Source organism: Ictalurus furcatus, chromosome 1 (genome assembly GCF_023375685.1).
Source record: "Ictalurus furcatus strain D&B chromosome 1, Billie_1.0, whole genome shotgun sequence".
NCBI lineage: Eukaryota > Metazoa > Chordata > Actinopteri > Siluriformes > Ictaluridae > Ictalurus > Ictalurus furcatus.
In genome coordinates this window covers 20978130-20996385 of record NC_071255.1, presented here as the reverse complement: position 1 = coordinate 20996385, position 18256 = coordinate 20978130, and the positions used below count along the sequence as shown (strand labels likewise).

Sequence of the window (18256 nt, the reverse complement as noted above, 5' to 3'; positions counted from 1 at the left end):
TAGAAACCATGACAGAAATTCTAATGGTTTCCACAACACATATAATAAACCATCAGCTTAACATTAAAACCATAACAATTAACCTTCCTTGGTCTTTAATGGTATCCACTAGACATTCCATGATAGCAGTAGAAGTCATCAAATTACCAGTAGAGACCTACAGGTACTATTAGTTTCCATGAAAACAATACAATTCACATTATAACTATTACAAATTCTATGGTTTCTACTGGGTTTTTTTTCCCCCAGCAAGGCAGTTTCATACTAAATATTTATACTTTTCAAAAAAAGTGTAATTTCTAGATTAATATCATAAGCATTGAATTCATTGTCCCTGATCACTCATAAATGATTTTGAATCATGTACCGGACTGTATTAGACATATGACTCAAATTAGATAAATCTCACTTGTCATATTTCACAAATGCTCTAGTACCATTTAGTAGGTGTTTACATCAAATGAAACCCAAAACTAAATGCCTTTTATTTCAAACTTAAAAAAAAAAAAATCAGAGCAGCAACAAAGTCTACGGCTGTATCCTACTGCCTCTATAAGTGCACGAGTGGTGCATGGAAAGTAAAGGCTTCTACACCCTATCTAGTGCACTATTTAAGCACCATTCTGTCGTTTCGGATGCGGCCAGGCGAACTGTGTGCGTGACGTCATCTCCAGTTTGTGAAACCTCTGCGTGGCAGAGCAGCGGGAGAGAAGACGGGCAACAGCTGGAGAAATCAGAGAGACATGTTTATCTGTCGAGTGAGACCATATTTTAAACGCTTCAGACTTATTATGCGAAGACGGAACATGTAAACAGTGTCTTAGAATTTTCAAATGCAGTGTCTTGCGTGGATTCCTAAGTTTCTCTGCTCTGGGCAAGCTAGTCGCGTTAAGCTAACGGTCCAGATTAATTTAGCCTTGGTGAAATGGATCAGTCTGTGGCGATTCAAGAGACTCTGGATGTTGGAGAAAACTGCCTTATAGTATCCTAGCTTTGTTTACAAAGTTGCGTTTACAATAAGAATTTACAATATAAAGACCTGCGTTATTTCTTTGAAGTTATTTCTCTGTGAATAGACAACTAGTTATAAACTTCTAAAAATAGTTCAGCAGTAATGTTACACTTGAGCTCTTCATCAACATGCAGGCCGAGGTTTCAGTTCGTGTAATAACAACAAGTGTCCCATACAGGTGTAGTCCCTATGAGTACTTTAATAGAAGCTTATATCATGGTACATATTGTATAGGTTTGGTAAGGTGCGTGTTGCAATATTTGAGGAGATGTTGTTGCTACACTTGGTATTTCTCCAACCACAGAAGAATGAAGTTTAATCTCAGTTAACTGTCAAAGAGCAGCTGTGTTACTGCAGTTCTCCTCACGGGGGCGCTCATGCTGAGGATGAGGCTGTGGGGCTGATTACTAAGAGCAATTTTAAAAAAAACATTAAAGGTTGAGTTGCATTATTGAGGATTTAAATCAGAGTTTAGACTTAATCGAGGGGTTGTTGAGCTAAGATTTATTTTGAATTGTGTTGCACTTAACTTTAAATATGGATTAGTGAAGAATATCCACAATTCGTCGTTTAGGGTTCATTTCCAAATGTACACTAGATACTCAATAATGCACTTTAACGGAAGTAGGAAATAAGGAGTGGGGAACTATCTTGTATAATTGCTCTGATTGCTATGATGAGTTCACCAAGCGTTATCAATATTTTTTTCTCCCTTTTTGAATAAAAACAGAGACGCTTCGTAGTAACCTTCCCTTAACTGACATTAGTTACTGCATTAGTAAAAGATGAACATGCCTTGAACTGCAGCATTTATAAACCATAAGCAATGTTAACACATATTAATTGACATTAATTTGTTTAAATGTTAATAAAACACTTCTGCACTGACTAATGTTTTAATCAATCTAATCTAAACTTTCTGAACCCTGAGCACTATGTGTAAATTTTAGTAGAACAGCCTCAATTCTGAATTTTGCCAGTTAACAACAGCAAATATGTTTATTATATTACTCAGTCATTTTGTTCACTGGTTGTATGAATATTAGATAGAAACTATTCTTTTATTTTTTCTTATTCTACTGGAACCTGTTAAAGTTTCTCCTACATTGTAAGACTGATGATGTCCTTAACCAGCTGCTTTATTCAGGCTGTTCAGTGTCTTTTACTGCTGAATAATGGCACAGAAAGCAGACTCCTGGGGCTTGTGGAGCACAGCAGAGAGCATGCGTAAGACTCTACATCACACTTAGAGCACATTCCTACACTTACTGGAAGTTATTTTATGTAATAGCTAAAGATGCACCGATACTAAATTTCTCAGCCGATACGATAACCGATTATTCAGAGTGATATCGGCCGATACCAATAACCAATAGTTCTGCCTTTTATGCCTTCTTATAAATTAATAATAATTAATTCCACAATTCTGAAAGAAATGCAAATAAAAACTTTATTCTCTCCATTTCAACAAGTTGTTTCACAATAACTGGTATCATAAACAGAAAACACATTACTCAAATTAACATTAACACATTAACTAAATTCTGAAGATTAAATGAAGATTTCTTAACTTATTGAATGTTATTCATTCATATTAACAGAATTAATTGACTGAATTCTAAAAAACATCCTGTTAGGGTCACATTCACTCACCACAAACAAAAGCATTTCTACTTCATCACTGACATCAAACTGGTAATGTATAATATATAACTTTTTTATATATATATATTAACATTAACCGGATATGAAATACACTACTCTACAAATATATTTTTCTGTGCAATATATACTTTTTTGTCAACTCATCTTCATTTAAATCTTTCAACGATGTACTGATGCTTTAATTCAGCTTGAGCAGCTCGGCAAAAAAAAAAAATTGACTCGACGCCAAAATTCCCACTTCACTGCTGCTCACTTCCAGTGAAAAAATTTTAGCAGTGCAGAGATTACAGAGTTTACAAACTCTACAGTTTTGTCATCATTCCACACAAGAGACATCATCTTTACACACAGCATGAAATCGATGTGTTTTCCTGCCCTGTTTTGATTGACAGGATATAATCATCCCTGATTTTTTTAATTATCGGCCGATAAATCGGTGCATCTCCAGTAACAGCTTGTATTAGAAAATTATCCAATTATCCAAATTATAATGCAGCCAAGGACAAATTATGAGAAACAGAAATGAAACACCACTCAGCTGGGTCTTCTGGTCCATATCGTTCATTCTTTTGTCACATGACGGCTGCATACGCTATGTACAGGAAACGGAAATTATTAATTCACCTCCCGAGTCCCTACTCCACTCCGAATATTTTGTTCATTTGTCAAGTAACTGCTACTCGGCTCAGTATTTTACAATCAATAAATACTAATGTAAAAAAATAGAAGGAATGACTAGGACTAGAAGACTCGGAAAGTGAACAATTCATTTTTATTTCCTGTACAGAGTCTATGTGATTTTCCAAACATCTATGTGATGTTACAAACGAACAAATGAACAGATATTTCCAACACAAAATTAACTAATCACTCTCTGAGACAACTTGTTATTCCCGAGTCATATAAGATTGATTCAAAATGAACAAATTGTTCATGAACAACCCATCACTATTTAGCATGCTAACTAGAGATACTATTAGCAAGGACTGCCACAGCATCACTTTCAAGTGCACTTGGACATTCAACTGCTCGAAAGCCAAGTTACAACTCTGTAAACATGCAACTTCTCCTCATGAATATTTACATTATTTATTTTATTATATATGATTTATAAGGATGTGAAGGGGCATTGGGGGCTTGTCTATAAAATGACTCAGAAGAAACCAATCTTAGTCATATCAAATGTGCACTGCCCTGTCAAGTGTGTGGTGTTTTATTTTTATGGCAGCATAATTATTATTTCTCCGTATGTACTATAGCATTAAATTGCAGCGTCAAATGCAGTGCTGGTATCAGACTAATATTTGAGATTAATATTAGAAATGTTGTTCTTGTTTTATTAAGTTATAATACTGGTGGAATTAAGCATATCTGCTGTTTATATTTGTACATATGCAGTGTTTACATGCTCTCTTCCCTTTCTCCTTCAGATTATTTATGTTCACCCATAGAAGAATGGCAATCACTGGCAATGATGTAACACTGCAGGAAATCATTCCCATTTCATATGACTTTTCTGTTGTTGAGGGTAAGTCTCACAGTGTTAATAATTAACAGAATTTCTGACATTTTTTTACATTTCTGTCACTGTATTCCTGACATTTTGTTCATGCACAGATGGATTTTGAATTTAAATGCTGATGCGTATAGATGCATTTCATTATTCATGTTTCAACACTGCAATCAAAATTCAAGGCAAGCATTGATTGTTAATGAGGGAACATACATGTATCGCTTGCACACTGCCTGAATTATGAATACAAGCTCTCACACTCGGCCAACTCCTTTTGTACTACTGGCACTTGTTGGTGAGTAATAGCTAGCATCAAATGTGCCAGAAAGATATACATAAAAAAATGAATCTTCTATTTGAAACAATCACTGTAACATTCATTACTAGCATCACTGTAACAGTATTAGAGTGGACTCTGTTGCTGTGATTTACGATTGCGGAATCCTAGCACTGCAAGCTCTAGCGTCTTCTCTGTCTGTTTTTTCAGTGTCGTCTCCTGATGAACTTGCTGTAGTTGGTAAGTACACGGGTTTGTTTTAAATAATGAGCAAAATCATTTCTTCTGTCACTTTAAGTCAAGTCCAGCCCAGTCTGATCATATTTAAAGAATGACGCATTCTATTTCCTCGTCCTCTGTAAGGTGCCGATACTCGAGTTATAGTAACATTCCTTAATGACGAGATGGAGCTCAAGTTGCCTTTCGGGTCCCACACACGTCTCTTCCTCACTGAAGTCAACAGAGCCTGGTGTGGTAAGACTTTACCCTCTTCTTATCATTAGCCATCTTTGGATAGACTGGATAACCTTTTAGTGTAAACAATTCCCATCACCTTGGTAAAGGCAGCCTCAGCATATTTTTTCAGACTGCAGATTTTATTATTAGAATAAGGACTGTGTTCAGAAGGTACAGCAGGTAGCGTTGCCATTTCATGCTTAGGTTACTGTCATTGGGGAGTTTCATGGGTTCTCACCTGTGGGTTTCATCCAGGCTCTCCAGTTTCCTCCCATCTCTGAGAAACATGCTGGAAGGTTTTATTGGCTGTTCTAAATTATCCCTAGGAGTGAATTAGTGTGCAGGTGTGTGTGTATTGGTGCCTCCAGGGTTTATTCTCATTGCATGCCTGGTGTTCCCGGCATAGGATCCAAAACCACCGCAACCCTGACTCGATCTAAAGTGTTTACTGAAAATGAATGAAACTGAAAGAACAAGTGAATGAATGAATGAATAATTTTGCTTGTATTTCCTCATTCATAAGTCGCTTCAGATAAAAGCATCTGCTAAATGAATAAATGTAAAATAAATGAATAAGAACTCCGTTATTGAAAACAAAAGTCAAGGTAAGAGAAGCTCAAATTGAAATTTTACTGGGTATAAAAATTTGTATGCAATAATAAGGTCTTCCAAAATTAAACTCGAATCTACTTAGACTCGTCGTACTATTTGCACTTTATGTTGTCCTGTGGGTTGAGTTCCTGTATAATCTTATTTGTTGTATCATGGTTCTGCAGACATAATATATCATCCTACAGTATAAATGATTTGGAATTGGATAAATAAAGTTAAATTGATTTAACTTTACATGTACAATATGTTTTAAATCTTACAAGACTGTAAAACTGTATTTACAAGGAATTCTTATTCAGACTGGTGTCTGTAATAAAAAAAATTGGTTTAAATATACATTTATGTTAATGTTATTACTTCTTCTGTTAACTCTTTCCTGTCCCAATACAGTAGGTAGGATTCTGCTTTATATCAGTTAACGTTACAAGTGAAAAGAAAACGCTTACTCTCAGCCAGCAGCTGAATGTAGCACACAAGTGTTAAGACACACATGCCAGAGACTAAAGGTGGGTTGAAACACTGAGGGTGGAAGTGAACAAGCATGAGGAGTTTTTCTTCTGGTTTGATGGTTTATAACTACTACATATGAATACAGAGAGTTATCATAAATGATATGTTTTGTTTCCTGTAAAGTACATTAGGCTACTTGTTGTTTTGTTTTTCCACTTGCAGCAGCACGGACTAACTGAATGCTAAATATATATATGAGGTTTTTTTGGTAAGTCAAAGAGGAAACGATTTTTTCTGATATTATCTTGACAAGCCTGTGGGACATTTGTTTTGTCATTGATGTCTCACTGATATCCCAGCACATATTTCCATTGCCAGGAAGAACATGAGAAACATGCAAATTTAGCAGTAACTCTGCGGTCTGTCTTAGAAATTTGCAGTTGAACAGAAACACCAGGAAGAATTTTTCTAGAAAAGGAAGTTCATATCTTCTGTGCATGAGAGAAAGAGAGGAAATGAAAGAATGAGTAAAAGTAAGTGATGTCCTTAAATTCTTCATTGGACTGAGTTACATAATTTGGTTAGGATAAACATATTTAATTGTTTTCATGTTTGAAATACATGAAAGGCTGGTGTACAGCACTATCAGATTCTGACAGATTTCGAAATTTTAGACATTTGTTCTTACAGCATCACATTTTTCAAAAACAATCACATTCAATGCAATTTAACACAGAAATGGCAGTGTAAATGTTATTTAGATGGGGAAGATACTAGATATTTTAAGTGGTTTTGTTATGGGAATTAAGCACTATTATAGTAAATTAATTCATATTCATAATTAGTGTCACGTTTCGTGACACAACGGAGATAAGGACGGATGCAATCGCAGGTTAACAGTTTTATTTAAGAGACACAGGCAGGTAAATCCAAAACGTAATCCAATAACGTAATCCAGAAACAAGCAAAAGGTCAGACGATCGGCAAACAGGCATAAACGGGACAAAGCAGGAATCAAGGTCGCGGTCACGGGATACAGGGTCGAGAAACAAAACAAGAAACATGAACAGTAGCACGGGACTGAGAGCGGAGAAACCAGCCTGACTTAAACAAACAAATCTAAACATGAAACATGACATGGACTATGACTATGGTTAACTATGGAAAGGACTCTAAACTAATCTACTAATATATCTTATCTAAGTTACTTATCTAATATTCCGCGCCGTGTGCTGGGAGGCGCGCGGTATATATACGATCATAATCAGCCTCGTAATGGCTGACGGCTGAGGGCAATTCAGACACACGTGATACAATAGCCAATGACAGAGCAGGCAGGAGACATAACAAAACATAACAAATGCACGTGTCCAAATGTCACGAATGTCAACAACGAAAAAGCAGGTGCTCGCGCACCTTGCACGGCAGCGTGCATTCACATGCTCTTCAGCACGCTGCTGAAAGGGGAAGTCATGACAATTAGCTTCGTATTTTTGCTATAGCTTCTTTGGTGATTCACCACTGACTGCAAAAATGTTATAGTGTGTTTGGTAATGATGAGTAGTTCAAAATCTTGTTTGTTTTTTTATGGTGAAATAAAAATCGTGGCTGCACCACGATTCTGATCATCACAATCTATACATGGTTGGGTAAAAAGTAGCCAGGATGCACTTCTTGGTTAATTAACTCATTTTAATAATGTTTACTCTGAAACACAAGACAGTTTTTGACAGTGTTTTTTTTAATGTTTTTTATGATAATCTCATGAAGTTATTTAAAAAATGCAACAAAGTTAATCTGACCTTGCAAAGCTTCACCAGCAAAATTCACAACCTTAAATAGTTAATAAGGGGCTCACCATAGCATTTAAATGAGAGGACAATAAAGCTAGAAATACAATGCAATATATTTTCTATGCAGAAATATAGGTTTTAAGAGATGCAATTTCTCAACTGTACATTTAAAAAAAACATTATTAAATGATTATACTCTTTGTCTTAGTTTATTTGTAAGGCTATGCAATGTAAAATAAATAAATAAAAATAATAAAATGACATCATTAAAGACTATGTATGTCTGTTTAGGACTTAAATATATTCCTAAAATTGTTTGATTATTTTCTAGTTTGTACTTGCATGCTAGTATTATTATTAGTATTATTAGTGGTCTGTGGGTGAACCAGGAGTGACACACAGATTATAAAGTGACAACAAATCTTAACCCTGATGTGCGCTATCTGGGATAAAGTAATGATATATTTGTTGAACACCCCCAATTTTCAGGACTTCTTTAACTGAAAATGCAGCTGCAACTATTTTTAGTAGTTTTTGAGGTTGTATGTCAGAGATAGTATTCTGCATATACAACAGCAGTTTGCCAACGATTATAGTTTTTTAAATTTATTAACACTTTTTACTGTTTGTAGTTACATTTAATGTTACGGAACATCTGTGAGACTTGAGAGGAATTGGCACTTTCTGGTTTCTCTGTAACATGATAAGCCGTGTTTTTGTCTCATTAACTTCTAGAGATAAAAAGAGATGTTGGTGAGGTGAGTGACTGTATAGTGGACTAGTTCAACATATAGTTCAATATAAAAACCATAATGAACTTTCCTTTACTTTTACACTATATGTTGTTACCCAGATGAGGATGGGTTTCCTTCTGAGTCTGGTTCCTCTCAAGGTTTCTTCCTCTTAACATCTAAACTAGTTTTCCTTGCCACTGTCGCCACCAGCTTGCTCAATTGGGATAAATTCACACATTTAAAAACTATCCCATGTTTATATATTTATGTAAAGCTGCTTTGACACAATGACCATTGTAAAACATGATATACAAATAAAATTGAATTGAATTGTATAGCACCTATAACGTAAGTGATAACAGGAACTATCTTACTGAATTTTACAAAGTGATGACACTCCTTCCATGAATTTCTACTAACAGAAAACTTCACCATGTCAATGATTATACATTATTCTTTGTTACATAACAACAAATTTTTATCAATTTATTATTAGGCATAGATGATGTGTGTCCAACATACAAGTCCCTGTGGTTGAGTTGTTATAGGAATGAAACAGAATAGAATAGGCACAGTAAAATAAGCCTATCATTTATTTCAGTCGTAAACATTCCGATCAATGTTGTTTCAGAAAATGTATTCGAGAATGCAACCATGCTATGGTATAAATTTATAAGTATAATATCATTCAGGTGTGACGTCACAGTTCACGCCACATGTATGCTGCTTAAAATTCCAGCACCCCCCCCCCCCCCCATGTAAAACACCTTCACACATCCCTGCTCTGTCGTGCTGATGTGCTGTCGTAGCAGTAAATTGTCATACAGCTAATCTTGAAAGTAAATTGTGTATACCTCTTAGTTTTTTTTCTTTCTCTTTATTTTTAGATGTCTGTGAGCAGTACCCTGCAACTCCAAAGTTTGCCTGGCTTACTAAGTACCAGAAAAACTCCAAAGAGTCTGGATCATTAACACCCAATGCAACACGAAAGATTAAAAAAAGAGGCAAGCGATATTTATGCTCTCTTACCAGAGCTTGTCTACTTGTTTTACTCATTCCATTTGATATTAATGTTCATGTTTGCATACCATACATAAATTACACATTTTACAATGTTTTCCAGGCATGGGTAAAAATACACAATGTTCTCTGCATGCTGCTATGATGTTTCCCCACACTGGAAACATCATACAGATGTATATATAGATTTATAGGTTGGGATTGTTTACATTTATTTGTAATGTGGCAGTATTTTTAACAACAGTAGTTGTAACAGTAGCCCTGGTGAATATTGAAGGGAAGTGAAGTAAAAGCTGTAGCTGTATACATATAAAAGACTGCATTGATACTGTTATTTATTTTTACTTGGCAGATTTGATAAGCTTGTTTTAAATAACCGATCAAGCAGTCGGAAATGAAAAAGTAGACCTTGGTTTTTAAGTTGTGTTTTGGAAGCCACCAGTAACCAAAGAGTTAATTGTTGTAAACAGTTAAGATAATAACACATTTTACATAATGCTAAATGCCGGTAGTAATGTCTGCAGAGTTTTTGTAGAAGACCTGTAAAGAACTAGGGAACTACAAGCTAGAACTGAAATATCTTACAGTTTGAGGAAATGTGAGAAGAGACATAACGTCATGTCAGGATCATATGTGATGGCAATAATACAACAGATTATTGTCAAGATCCACTCCATCCCATTAAATAAAATTTCAGACAGAGACAGAAGAGGCTCTGTGTTTAAAGGAACCTGTATGAGACTTGTAGTGTGAGTGGCATCATTCTGTGATGTCAAACATGTGGTATGTCTCATGACTGTGTTAACTGTGCATAGTGTACCTTGAGGCCGTTATTGAGTCAAGAATAGTTGCCATGTTTGTTTTTAATTTACATTATAGACTTAGGCATTTTTACTGCTGTTTTTAAATTTTTTTTATTTTATTTTATTTTTTAAGCATAACCTGTTAATCTCACCATGTCACCTGGGTTTATTTATTTATTTTATTTTTTAAATATAAAGACAGTGCTAGTTCTTTGACCGTTTGCCAGACTTCCCATACAAAACCAGACCAGTATGTCTGCATACCACACTGTAGTGTGTCTTATGTACTCTGAATGAACAGTGGCTTTCACTTTGCATCTGTGCTATGAGTAAATTCATATGTGAACAATCTGAACTTTGAACAAAGCTATTTGGGACAACAGCAAAAAAAACAAACAGATCATGTCAATGCCATTATGTAATTGTTCATTATCTTTCATTATTCATCATGAATGTTTGTGAGATGACCATATGTTTATAAATGTGTATGTTTGCATCGATAGTAGGTAATACGGTTATTTTGAACACAACAGACCATTTTTGCAAATGTATAATAACAAGTGCCATTTTTGTTCATCTTCAGATGATTTCACTGTGTGATCACATGATACCGTGCAGCCTGTTACAGAATTCAGAAGATTTGTTGGGGATTGTCTCGAGCAAATAATAATCGTAAAACACGGTTGTAATCGGACAGTGTAAAATCCCGGCTTGTGTTAACAGAGCTGTCGTTAAGTGGCAGGTCATATTAAGTTGTTGTTTATTAAATCGGTTGCTCTGATGATCGACTGCTCGTGTCTGAGTGTGCTTTGTGCTCACTCATGCCTGCGGTTGCTGATCTTCACACAGTGCATGTTTAGACTTCAGCTGTATGGTGGAGCAGGTAGTGTGTTGTGGTCATTACCCTCTACGGGATGCCATTGAAGGAAATGTCTGATGCTGGCGGATACAGTGGTGAGGAAACAGGCCTAATGTCGCGTACTAACGAACTTCTTAACATTAAGACTACTTGGGCGTTAGACAGTACAGTACTCCGTACATGTGTTTGCTTTAAGACGATGTTTGTAGCTAGCGTATCGATGCGTTTACTTAAACGTTAGTTACTTCGCTAACTAGCTTCTCATATAATATGCTAATGCACAGCGAAAGATGAGTTGAATGCTAAAATTAAGTTACTGTTGAGAATATAGCTACAGCTTGAGCCCATTTAGTACTAGCGTACTAGCTAGATAACTAATTGCACCGATTTCCAGACCTAACGCCAGTAACGTTAAACGCATTAGCAGTGCTTCATACTCAAAGCCCAGGGTTTATGTGTTTTAGCTAATGAATCGTGTAACATTTCAGATCGATTAACACTGAGAATAATAGTTTTAGTTTTGACTTAACGAAAACCTTCACCTGTGTTTATAGAAATGTTAGCTTCGGTCTCGTGCTTAGTGTAGCGATTATCCCCATAGAAAGGTTTTCACTGAAAGGGATAATACACTAATAATACTGTCTGCAGAACAAGTACATTTAAAGTTGTGTTGTAAATAACAGTGTATTTGTGCACTACTTTTTCTTGTCACACATCGATGTTGAACTGGGCGCTAGACTTGTGTAACTAGTGCAGTAGGGTTTGCTGTGTGTGCACTTTGTCTTGTCGGTAACACTCTTGTCTTCCTGGTGCTGTTTGTTGTACATTTCCTTTGCTGCTGAAATTCTACTGTCTCACTACTGTATTGCATTTTAGCCTGTTGTAATCAACGTACGTGTTGTTGGTTTAGTAATCCTGTTGTTTGTGAGTAGGTAGGAAGGCCACGTTTTGGGTTGGAGATCCTTGTTTTGGGTCCTTCCACAAAGGTCAAGCTAGTAAATCTGCTGAGAATGCAGAGGAAGACACGCAGCCAAGAAAAATGTCAGACATTAGTAATGAGCATGCTGTTAAGCTACAGTTTTAACATTAGAATTTGTTGCACTGTATGAATGAGCAATATAAATTTCGAAATTCTGGGTTCCTCATGTCTGTTCTGACTCTGTGTGTGTGTGTGTGTGTGTGTGTGTTAGCATTTTTTTTCCCTGAAACACAGTATTAGTTTGTTTATGTATGTATGTATATTTGTATCTAGCGCATGATAATTATGCCATCCCAGTTTTAGTGTTCTACTGCTGGTTGTGTGCCAGAGACCAGTGGTTTTGAAAGTGTGTTACTATTGCAGAAGGATTTGTTGAGGGATTCGTGAAGCATAGCCAGCAGTGTCCATGAGCAAATTGTATTTATTAGTAAGTAAGTAGTCTATTTGACTCGTCACTCGCGTGAAATTGGTTTAATGCAGACTTTAATTACTGAAAAACACATGGACCTATAAACAGTGACAGAGTGGATTTAATTTATTCAGGAATAAAACTGGTTGCAATAAATAGCTGGAATACTATTGTACACTTTTTTTTGTTGTTGTTTTTTGTATATACTCTTATATACACACGGTTTGTGACTGCAACATTTTGTGAGATCCCCTGGCACTGACTATCTGCTGGACTGATGTGCATCCCTGTTAGATTGAATATTGTGTCTGATTAGTGACTACGTTTACATGGGCAGCAGTAATCTAATCATTGACCTTATTCTGAATAAGACAATATTGTGATTAAGATGTTTATATGAGTTGTGTTCAGAATATTCCTTTCATGTTCCCGTTTAACATGTTATATAGAACATAGATCAATTGACGGCGCGTGTCATTATGTCGCCACGCTGTCTGACATTCCCTCCAGAATTTCACATATCAACATACAGTTCGTCTTCGTTATGGTACCATATACAGTTCTAGGTGTTTCATTTTTAATTTTACGAAAGTTTCAAGTGCAGTTAATTATTTGTCATGCTATACGTGCAAATAGATGACTGCTTGAGGCCATTGGCTGTGTACGAAACCCTGTACATACCTACTATATAATAGCCGAAAGATGTGTATGTCTCCTACTATATAGTAGGTAAGTACGCGGTTTCAGACGCAGACATGCTCTCTTGTTTGCCATGAAATGGTTGAGCACTGCGTATGTGTCCTGTCGCAAAATGTGGCGAAAACTCCAACACGACGTAATAATGTAATTAAGGTGTGTACATGTCAATCAGTACGTTTACATGGACAACAATAATCCAATATTAACCCGATTAAGATAATACTCTGATTAAGAAACTAGCATGTAAACAGCAATTTTTAATTACCTTAATCCGACTAAAGTCATACTCGAAGTAAACACAAAACGAATTAACACACGTGGAGTATTCCTGTTTTAGTCGCATTATCAACGTGCATTACAGACATGTAAACACCTTAATCACACTATTAACATCATGTGGGAGTTTTCACCGCATTTTGCGACAGGACACACACGGCAGTGCTCAACCGTTTAACGGCAAATAAGAGAGCACGGCTGCATCCGAAAGTGCATACTTACCTACTATATATTAGGTGAAATACATGTATTTGAGCTGCTATATAGTAGGTAAGTACGTGGTTTGGGACACAGCCCACGGCTTCAAGCAGTCGTCCATTTGCACGTATAGCAACACAAATAATTAACTGCACTTGAAGCGTTCGTGAAATTTAAAAATTAAGCAGCCAAAACTGTATACGGTATCATAATGAAGACAAACTATATGTTGACACGTGAAATTCTGGAGGGGACGTCAGACGGCGTGTTGTGGTGACGTAATGACATGCGCCGTTGATCACTCTATATTCTATAACATGTAAAACGGGAACATGAATGGAATATTCTAAAAGCAACTCATGTAAACACCTTAATCACAATATTGTCTTATTCAGAATAAGGTCAATAATTAAATTACTTCTGTCCATGTAAATGTAGTTAATACTGCACGTCGATAATGAGACTAAAACAGGAATACTCCACATGTCTTAATTTGATTTGTGTTTACTTCGAGTATGACTTTAGCCGGATTAAGGTAATCAATAATCTTTACATGGTAGTTTCTTAATCAGAATATTGTCTTAGTCAGGTTAATATCGGAATATTGTTGTCCATGTAAACGTACTGACAGATGATTCCCTGTGCTTCCTACAGACAGATCCCACACAGCCCCCAAAGAAAGCAAACATACCAGTACCAGCACTGAGACGGTCAGAGGAGAGAGTCTCCATGAGAGGTGAGCAATTTAAGTTAAGTTAAGAAATTACTCAGGGTGGCTGTAGCTCAGGTGGTAGAGCGGGTTGTCCACTAATCACAGGGTTGGCGGTTCGATCCCCAGCACACATGCAGAAGTGTCCTTGGGCAAGATTCTGAACCCCAAGTTGCTCCAGATGGCTGATCTTAATGTGAATGAGAAACAATGTAAAACTCATTGTAGAACCACTAAAGGCATTATAAAGTTAAAAGGCATTATATAAGTGTGGACTATTTACCATTTATTGTATAGGCATAAACACCATGTGCTATATATGGAAAAACATACTGTTATAGGAAATAATGAATGACGTGGTGGTGTAATGTGACCTGATGCAAAGTTGATTATTTTTAACTGCATGTTCTGAAGATATTTATGTACTACTTATACCACAGCAATCTGCCAGTGATCAGTTTTCTATTAATTAAAGAATGACACATTACCTATAATCAGATAAAAGTGTAATGTTGTTGAATGTCCACAGAACAAGTTTGTACCTTATAACAGCTATAAACAATCATTCTGTCACCAGAAGGTAATCCGACAAAATTTTTTTACATTTAAAAAAAAAACGCAGCTTTTCGTTTCACAAAGAAACCAGAAAGTGTTCTTTCCTGAAGACTCTCCCATAGAAGAAATCGTACTGACCAATATAAAACCCTGACACTGGAGACTCCTGTCATAAATGTTAAATAAACATGTCCTTACAGAAAGTTTCTGTGTCAATGGGCATACATTTTTACTTTTAAATAAGAACCCCTTTTTCAAAATTTGTTTATCGGTTTCTTAAGCTTAGATTATGCAGATTGTCCATACAATTCCCAATGAATAAGCTATAGAAAAGGTAATGTATTAGAATGAGTGCATTTGTATAAAGCTGTGATTTGCTTTGCAGCCAGATCTGTTGTCAGAGCTGCTGTTTGTGTGTGTGTATATATATGTATATGTACATATATATATGTGTGTGTGTGTGTGTATATATATATATATATATATATATATATATAATATACATACATATACACACACATTACTTTACTACAGGGAGTGCTACTCCTCCCTTAGGCATACCAAATAATACGTCATCATATTGCTAAACCCTAGTTCCGATGTTTGTGATTGAAGTACCTGTAGTCTAAAGGCCATGTGTATAGTCTGATTGTATAGCAATGTGTTACTGCTGAAATATGAGCCTCTCCAGTGTTTTCTTTTATAATTAAGTTTAGATTTGTCTTGCATTTGACAGTACAGGGTTATTAGTAGGAGTATAACAATACACTGTGGTCATGATTTTTCAATTCGATTCTCAGAATATTTTGAACAAAATTTGAATGAAAATTTGAATTTTTTTTATTATTGTTTCTGAGTTATAAGCAATGCAAAACAGTGCAGTTTTGTCTGTATAAGAGTAAATAAATCAGAAATAGCTATGAACAGCGGTATAATATTGTAAACAAAATGTACTACAGGTTCACCATATCTTAAAAATAAATACATATAGAAATTCTCCCAAATAATTGATTGAATAAAAATATCTCAGGGAAAAATGATTGAGTTAAACATTATGAGCTCCTGTGTACAACCCCTATTCCAAAAAGTTGGGACAGTAGTGGCGGAGTGAAATGTAAATGTACTTTGACTTGTATTTAAACAAATAAACACAAGGTATTTGATGTTTTACATAATCATTTGCATAGTTTTTTGAGGGTAAATGTTTATTTTGAAATTGATGCATGCGACACATTCCAAAAAAAGTTGGGACAGGGGCAATTTAGGACTAATAGCGATGTGACAAATTGAAATAAGAAGGTGATGTGAAACAGGTGAGGCAATCATCTAATCATAATAAATAAGGAGCCTTCAAAAAAGGCCTAGTCCTTCAAGAGCAAAGATGGGCCGAGGCTCGCTAATCTGCCAACAGATGCGTCAGCAAATAATCCAACACTTTGAGGACAACATTCCCCGAAGACAAATCAGTAGGATTTTGGGCATTTCACCTTCTACAGTGCACAATACAATTGAAAGATTCAAGGAATCCAGTCAAATTTCGGTGCGTAAAGGGCAAGACCGAAAACCACTTCTGAATGCGTGTGATCTCTCTCGCTCAAGCTGTTATCAGTGTCCGGTCCAAAAGCCAGCATTTGTCTTGGTATGGGGATGTGTCAGTGCCCATGGCACAGGTAACTTGCAGATCTGTGAGGGCACCATCGATGCAGAAAGATATGTGCACATTTTGGAGCAACATATGCTGCCATCCAGAGCAGGACAACGCCAAACCACATTCTGCCCGGATTACAAGTGCATGGTTGCGTAAGCAGAGAGTGTGCTTGCTAGCATGGCCTGCCTGCAGTCCTGCAGCCAAATTAAGGCAACGAAGGCCCTGTACAGTTGCGCAGCTGTAGAAATGTATAATATATGAATGGGGGGAAATTCCACTTGCTAAATTAAACCAACTGGTTTCGGTGCCCCAAAGCTTAATAAGTGTTATTAAAAGAAAAGGTGATGTTCCACATTGGTAAAGAGTCCACTGTCCCAACTTTTTTGGAGTGTGTTGTAGTAATCAGATTTGAAATTAGTGTATATTTTCAAAAATAAATAAAATTCACAAAGTAAAACATCAAATAATGTGTTAATTATGTGTTTTCTTTTTTTTTTTGTCTTTATTTATTCATTTACATGTGATTCATTTACCTTTCCTCTTCTCTACTCCCTTCCCTTTCCCAAATATATCATTGAGAAGAAAAAAAAAAAAAAAAAAAATTAGAAGTACCAAAACCCCCCGCCCCCCGGCTCATCATGGCTACTCAATAACTGTCGCTGGTTATATAAATATTATAAAACCCAAGAACAGGCACAAAAATTTAAGTGGGAAGTGTCTGTAACTCCATAAAGTATACAATAAAGGGATGCCATTTATAAAAATAAATAAATAAATAATTCATCTAAGTTAGGAGCGTATACAATACCTGTCTTTGCATTAGAGTACCAGCAACTATAATATATCTACCGTTCGCATCAGCTATAACGTTAGTGGACAAAAACTGTAACCTTCTGTCAATTAAAATAGCGACCCCTCCTACTTTCAAATTAAAGTTCGAGTGGAAGACGTTTCAAATATGTAAAAACCTTAGATCTCTTGACAGGATTACCTCTGACATTCCAACAAATAAATCTTAAAGGCGTGCCTGTCCCAGCCGGAGTGGGACCCCCCCGCACACCCAAAGTCTCCATAAAACAAAGGGAGACAGCAGTGTTTCCCACCAAGAGTTGTCCACAATGTGAAAACAACTCAAAGAGTAAGCCAAACTAACCAACTAAATTACCTAAACAAAAAAAAAATTCCAGTAACAGAAAAGTCCCCTACTGACTTCAAATCTGATAAATAGTCTACGCACTTTAACAAATATAATGTCCTTACCTTTTAAAGACTTGTAACAAATAATATAACACAGTGTAGCACGTAAAGATGAGGAAACAACACTAATAAAATGAAATAAACTGTAACCCAGTCAGAGCATCAAAACAGAGAAGCATATTAATACAGAAGTAAATTTAAGAGGAGTGAGTCCACAAAATCTAGACGAAGTAATGCACCGACAGTATCTTCAATAAGAATCCGAATTCTGTAGAGCTGGAAGGCCGAGTGCAAAAAAAGAATAAAAGTGAAAAAAACTCCACTATATAGTTGATGCAGTTCACCCCGATATCAAGAGTTTAACATAGTCTCCTGCTTCCTCCGCTGAAATA

At 36.0% G+C, this 18256-nt stretch overlaps 1 protein-coding gene across 4 annotated transcripts in view; it reads left to right on the top strand.

Moving 5' to 3' along the window:
* Window positions 1-686: 686 nt before the first annotated feature.
* inpp5b (inositol polyphosphate-5-phosphatase B) overlaps window positions 687-18256 on the top strand; it is a 30771-nt gene continuing 13201 nt past the window's right edge. The window contains exons 1-7 of one of the 4 annotated variants that reach the window (XM_053631868.1): window positions 687-982; window positions 2160-2239; window positions 4108-4205; window positions 4678-4707; window positions 4831-4941; window positions 9400-9516; window positions 14410-14491. In XM_053631868.1, coding sequence (XP_053487843.1) covers window positions 926-982; window positions 2160-2239; window positions 4108-4205; window positions 4678-4707; window positions 4831-4941; window positions 9400-9516; window positions 14410-14491 — 575 coding nt within the window. In that variant the 5' untranslated portion in view covers window positions 687-925. Of the gene's footprint in view, window positions 983-2159; window positions 2240-4107; window positions 4206-4677; window positions 4708-4830; window positions 4942-4973; window positions 6519-9399; window positions 9517-9537; window positions 11290-14409; window positions 14492-18256 lie in introns of those variants that run through there. The other 3 variants (XM_053631883.1, XM_053631876.1, XM_053631888.1) reach the window with 3 other exon arrangements.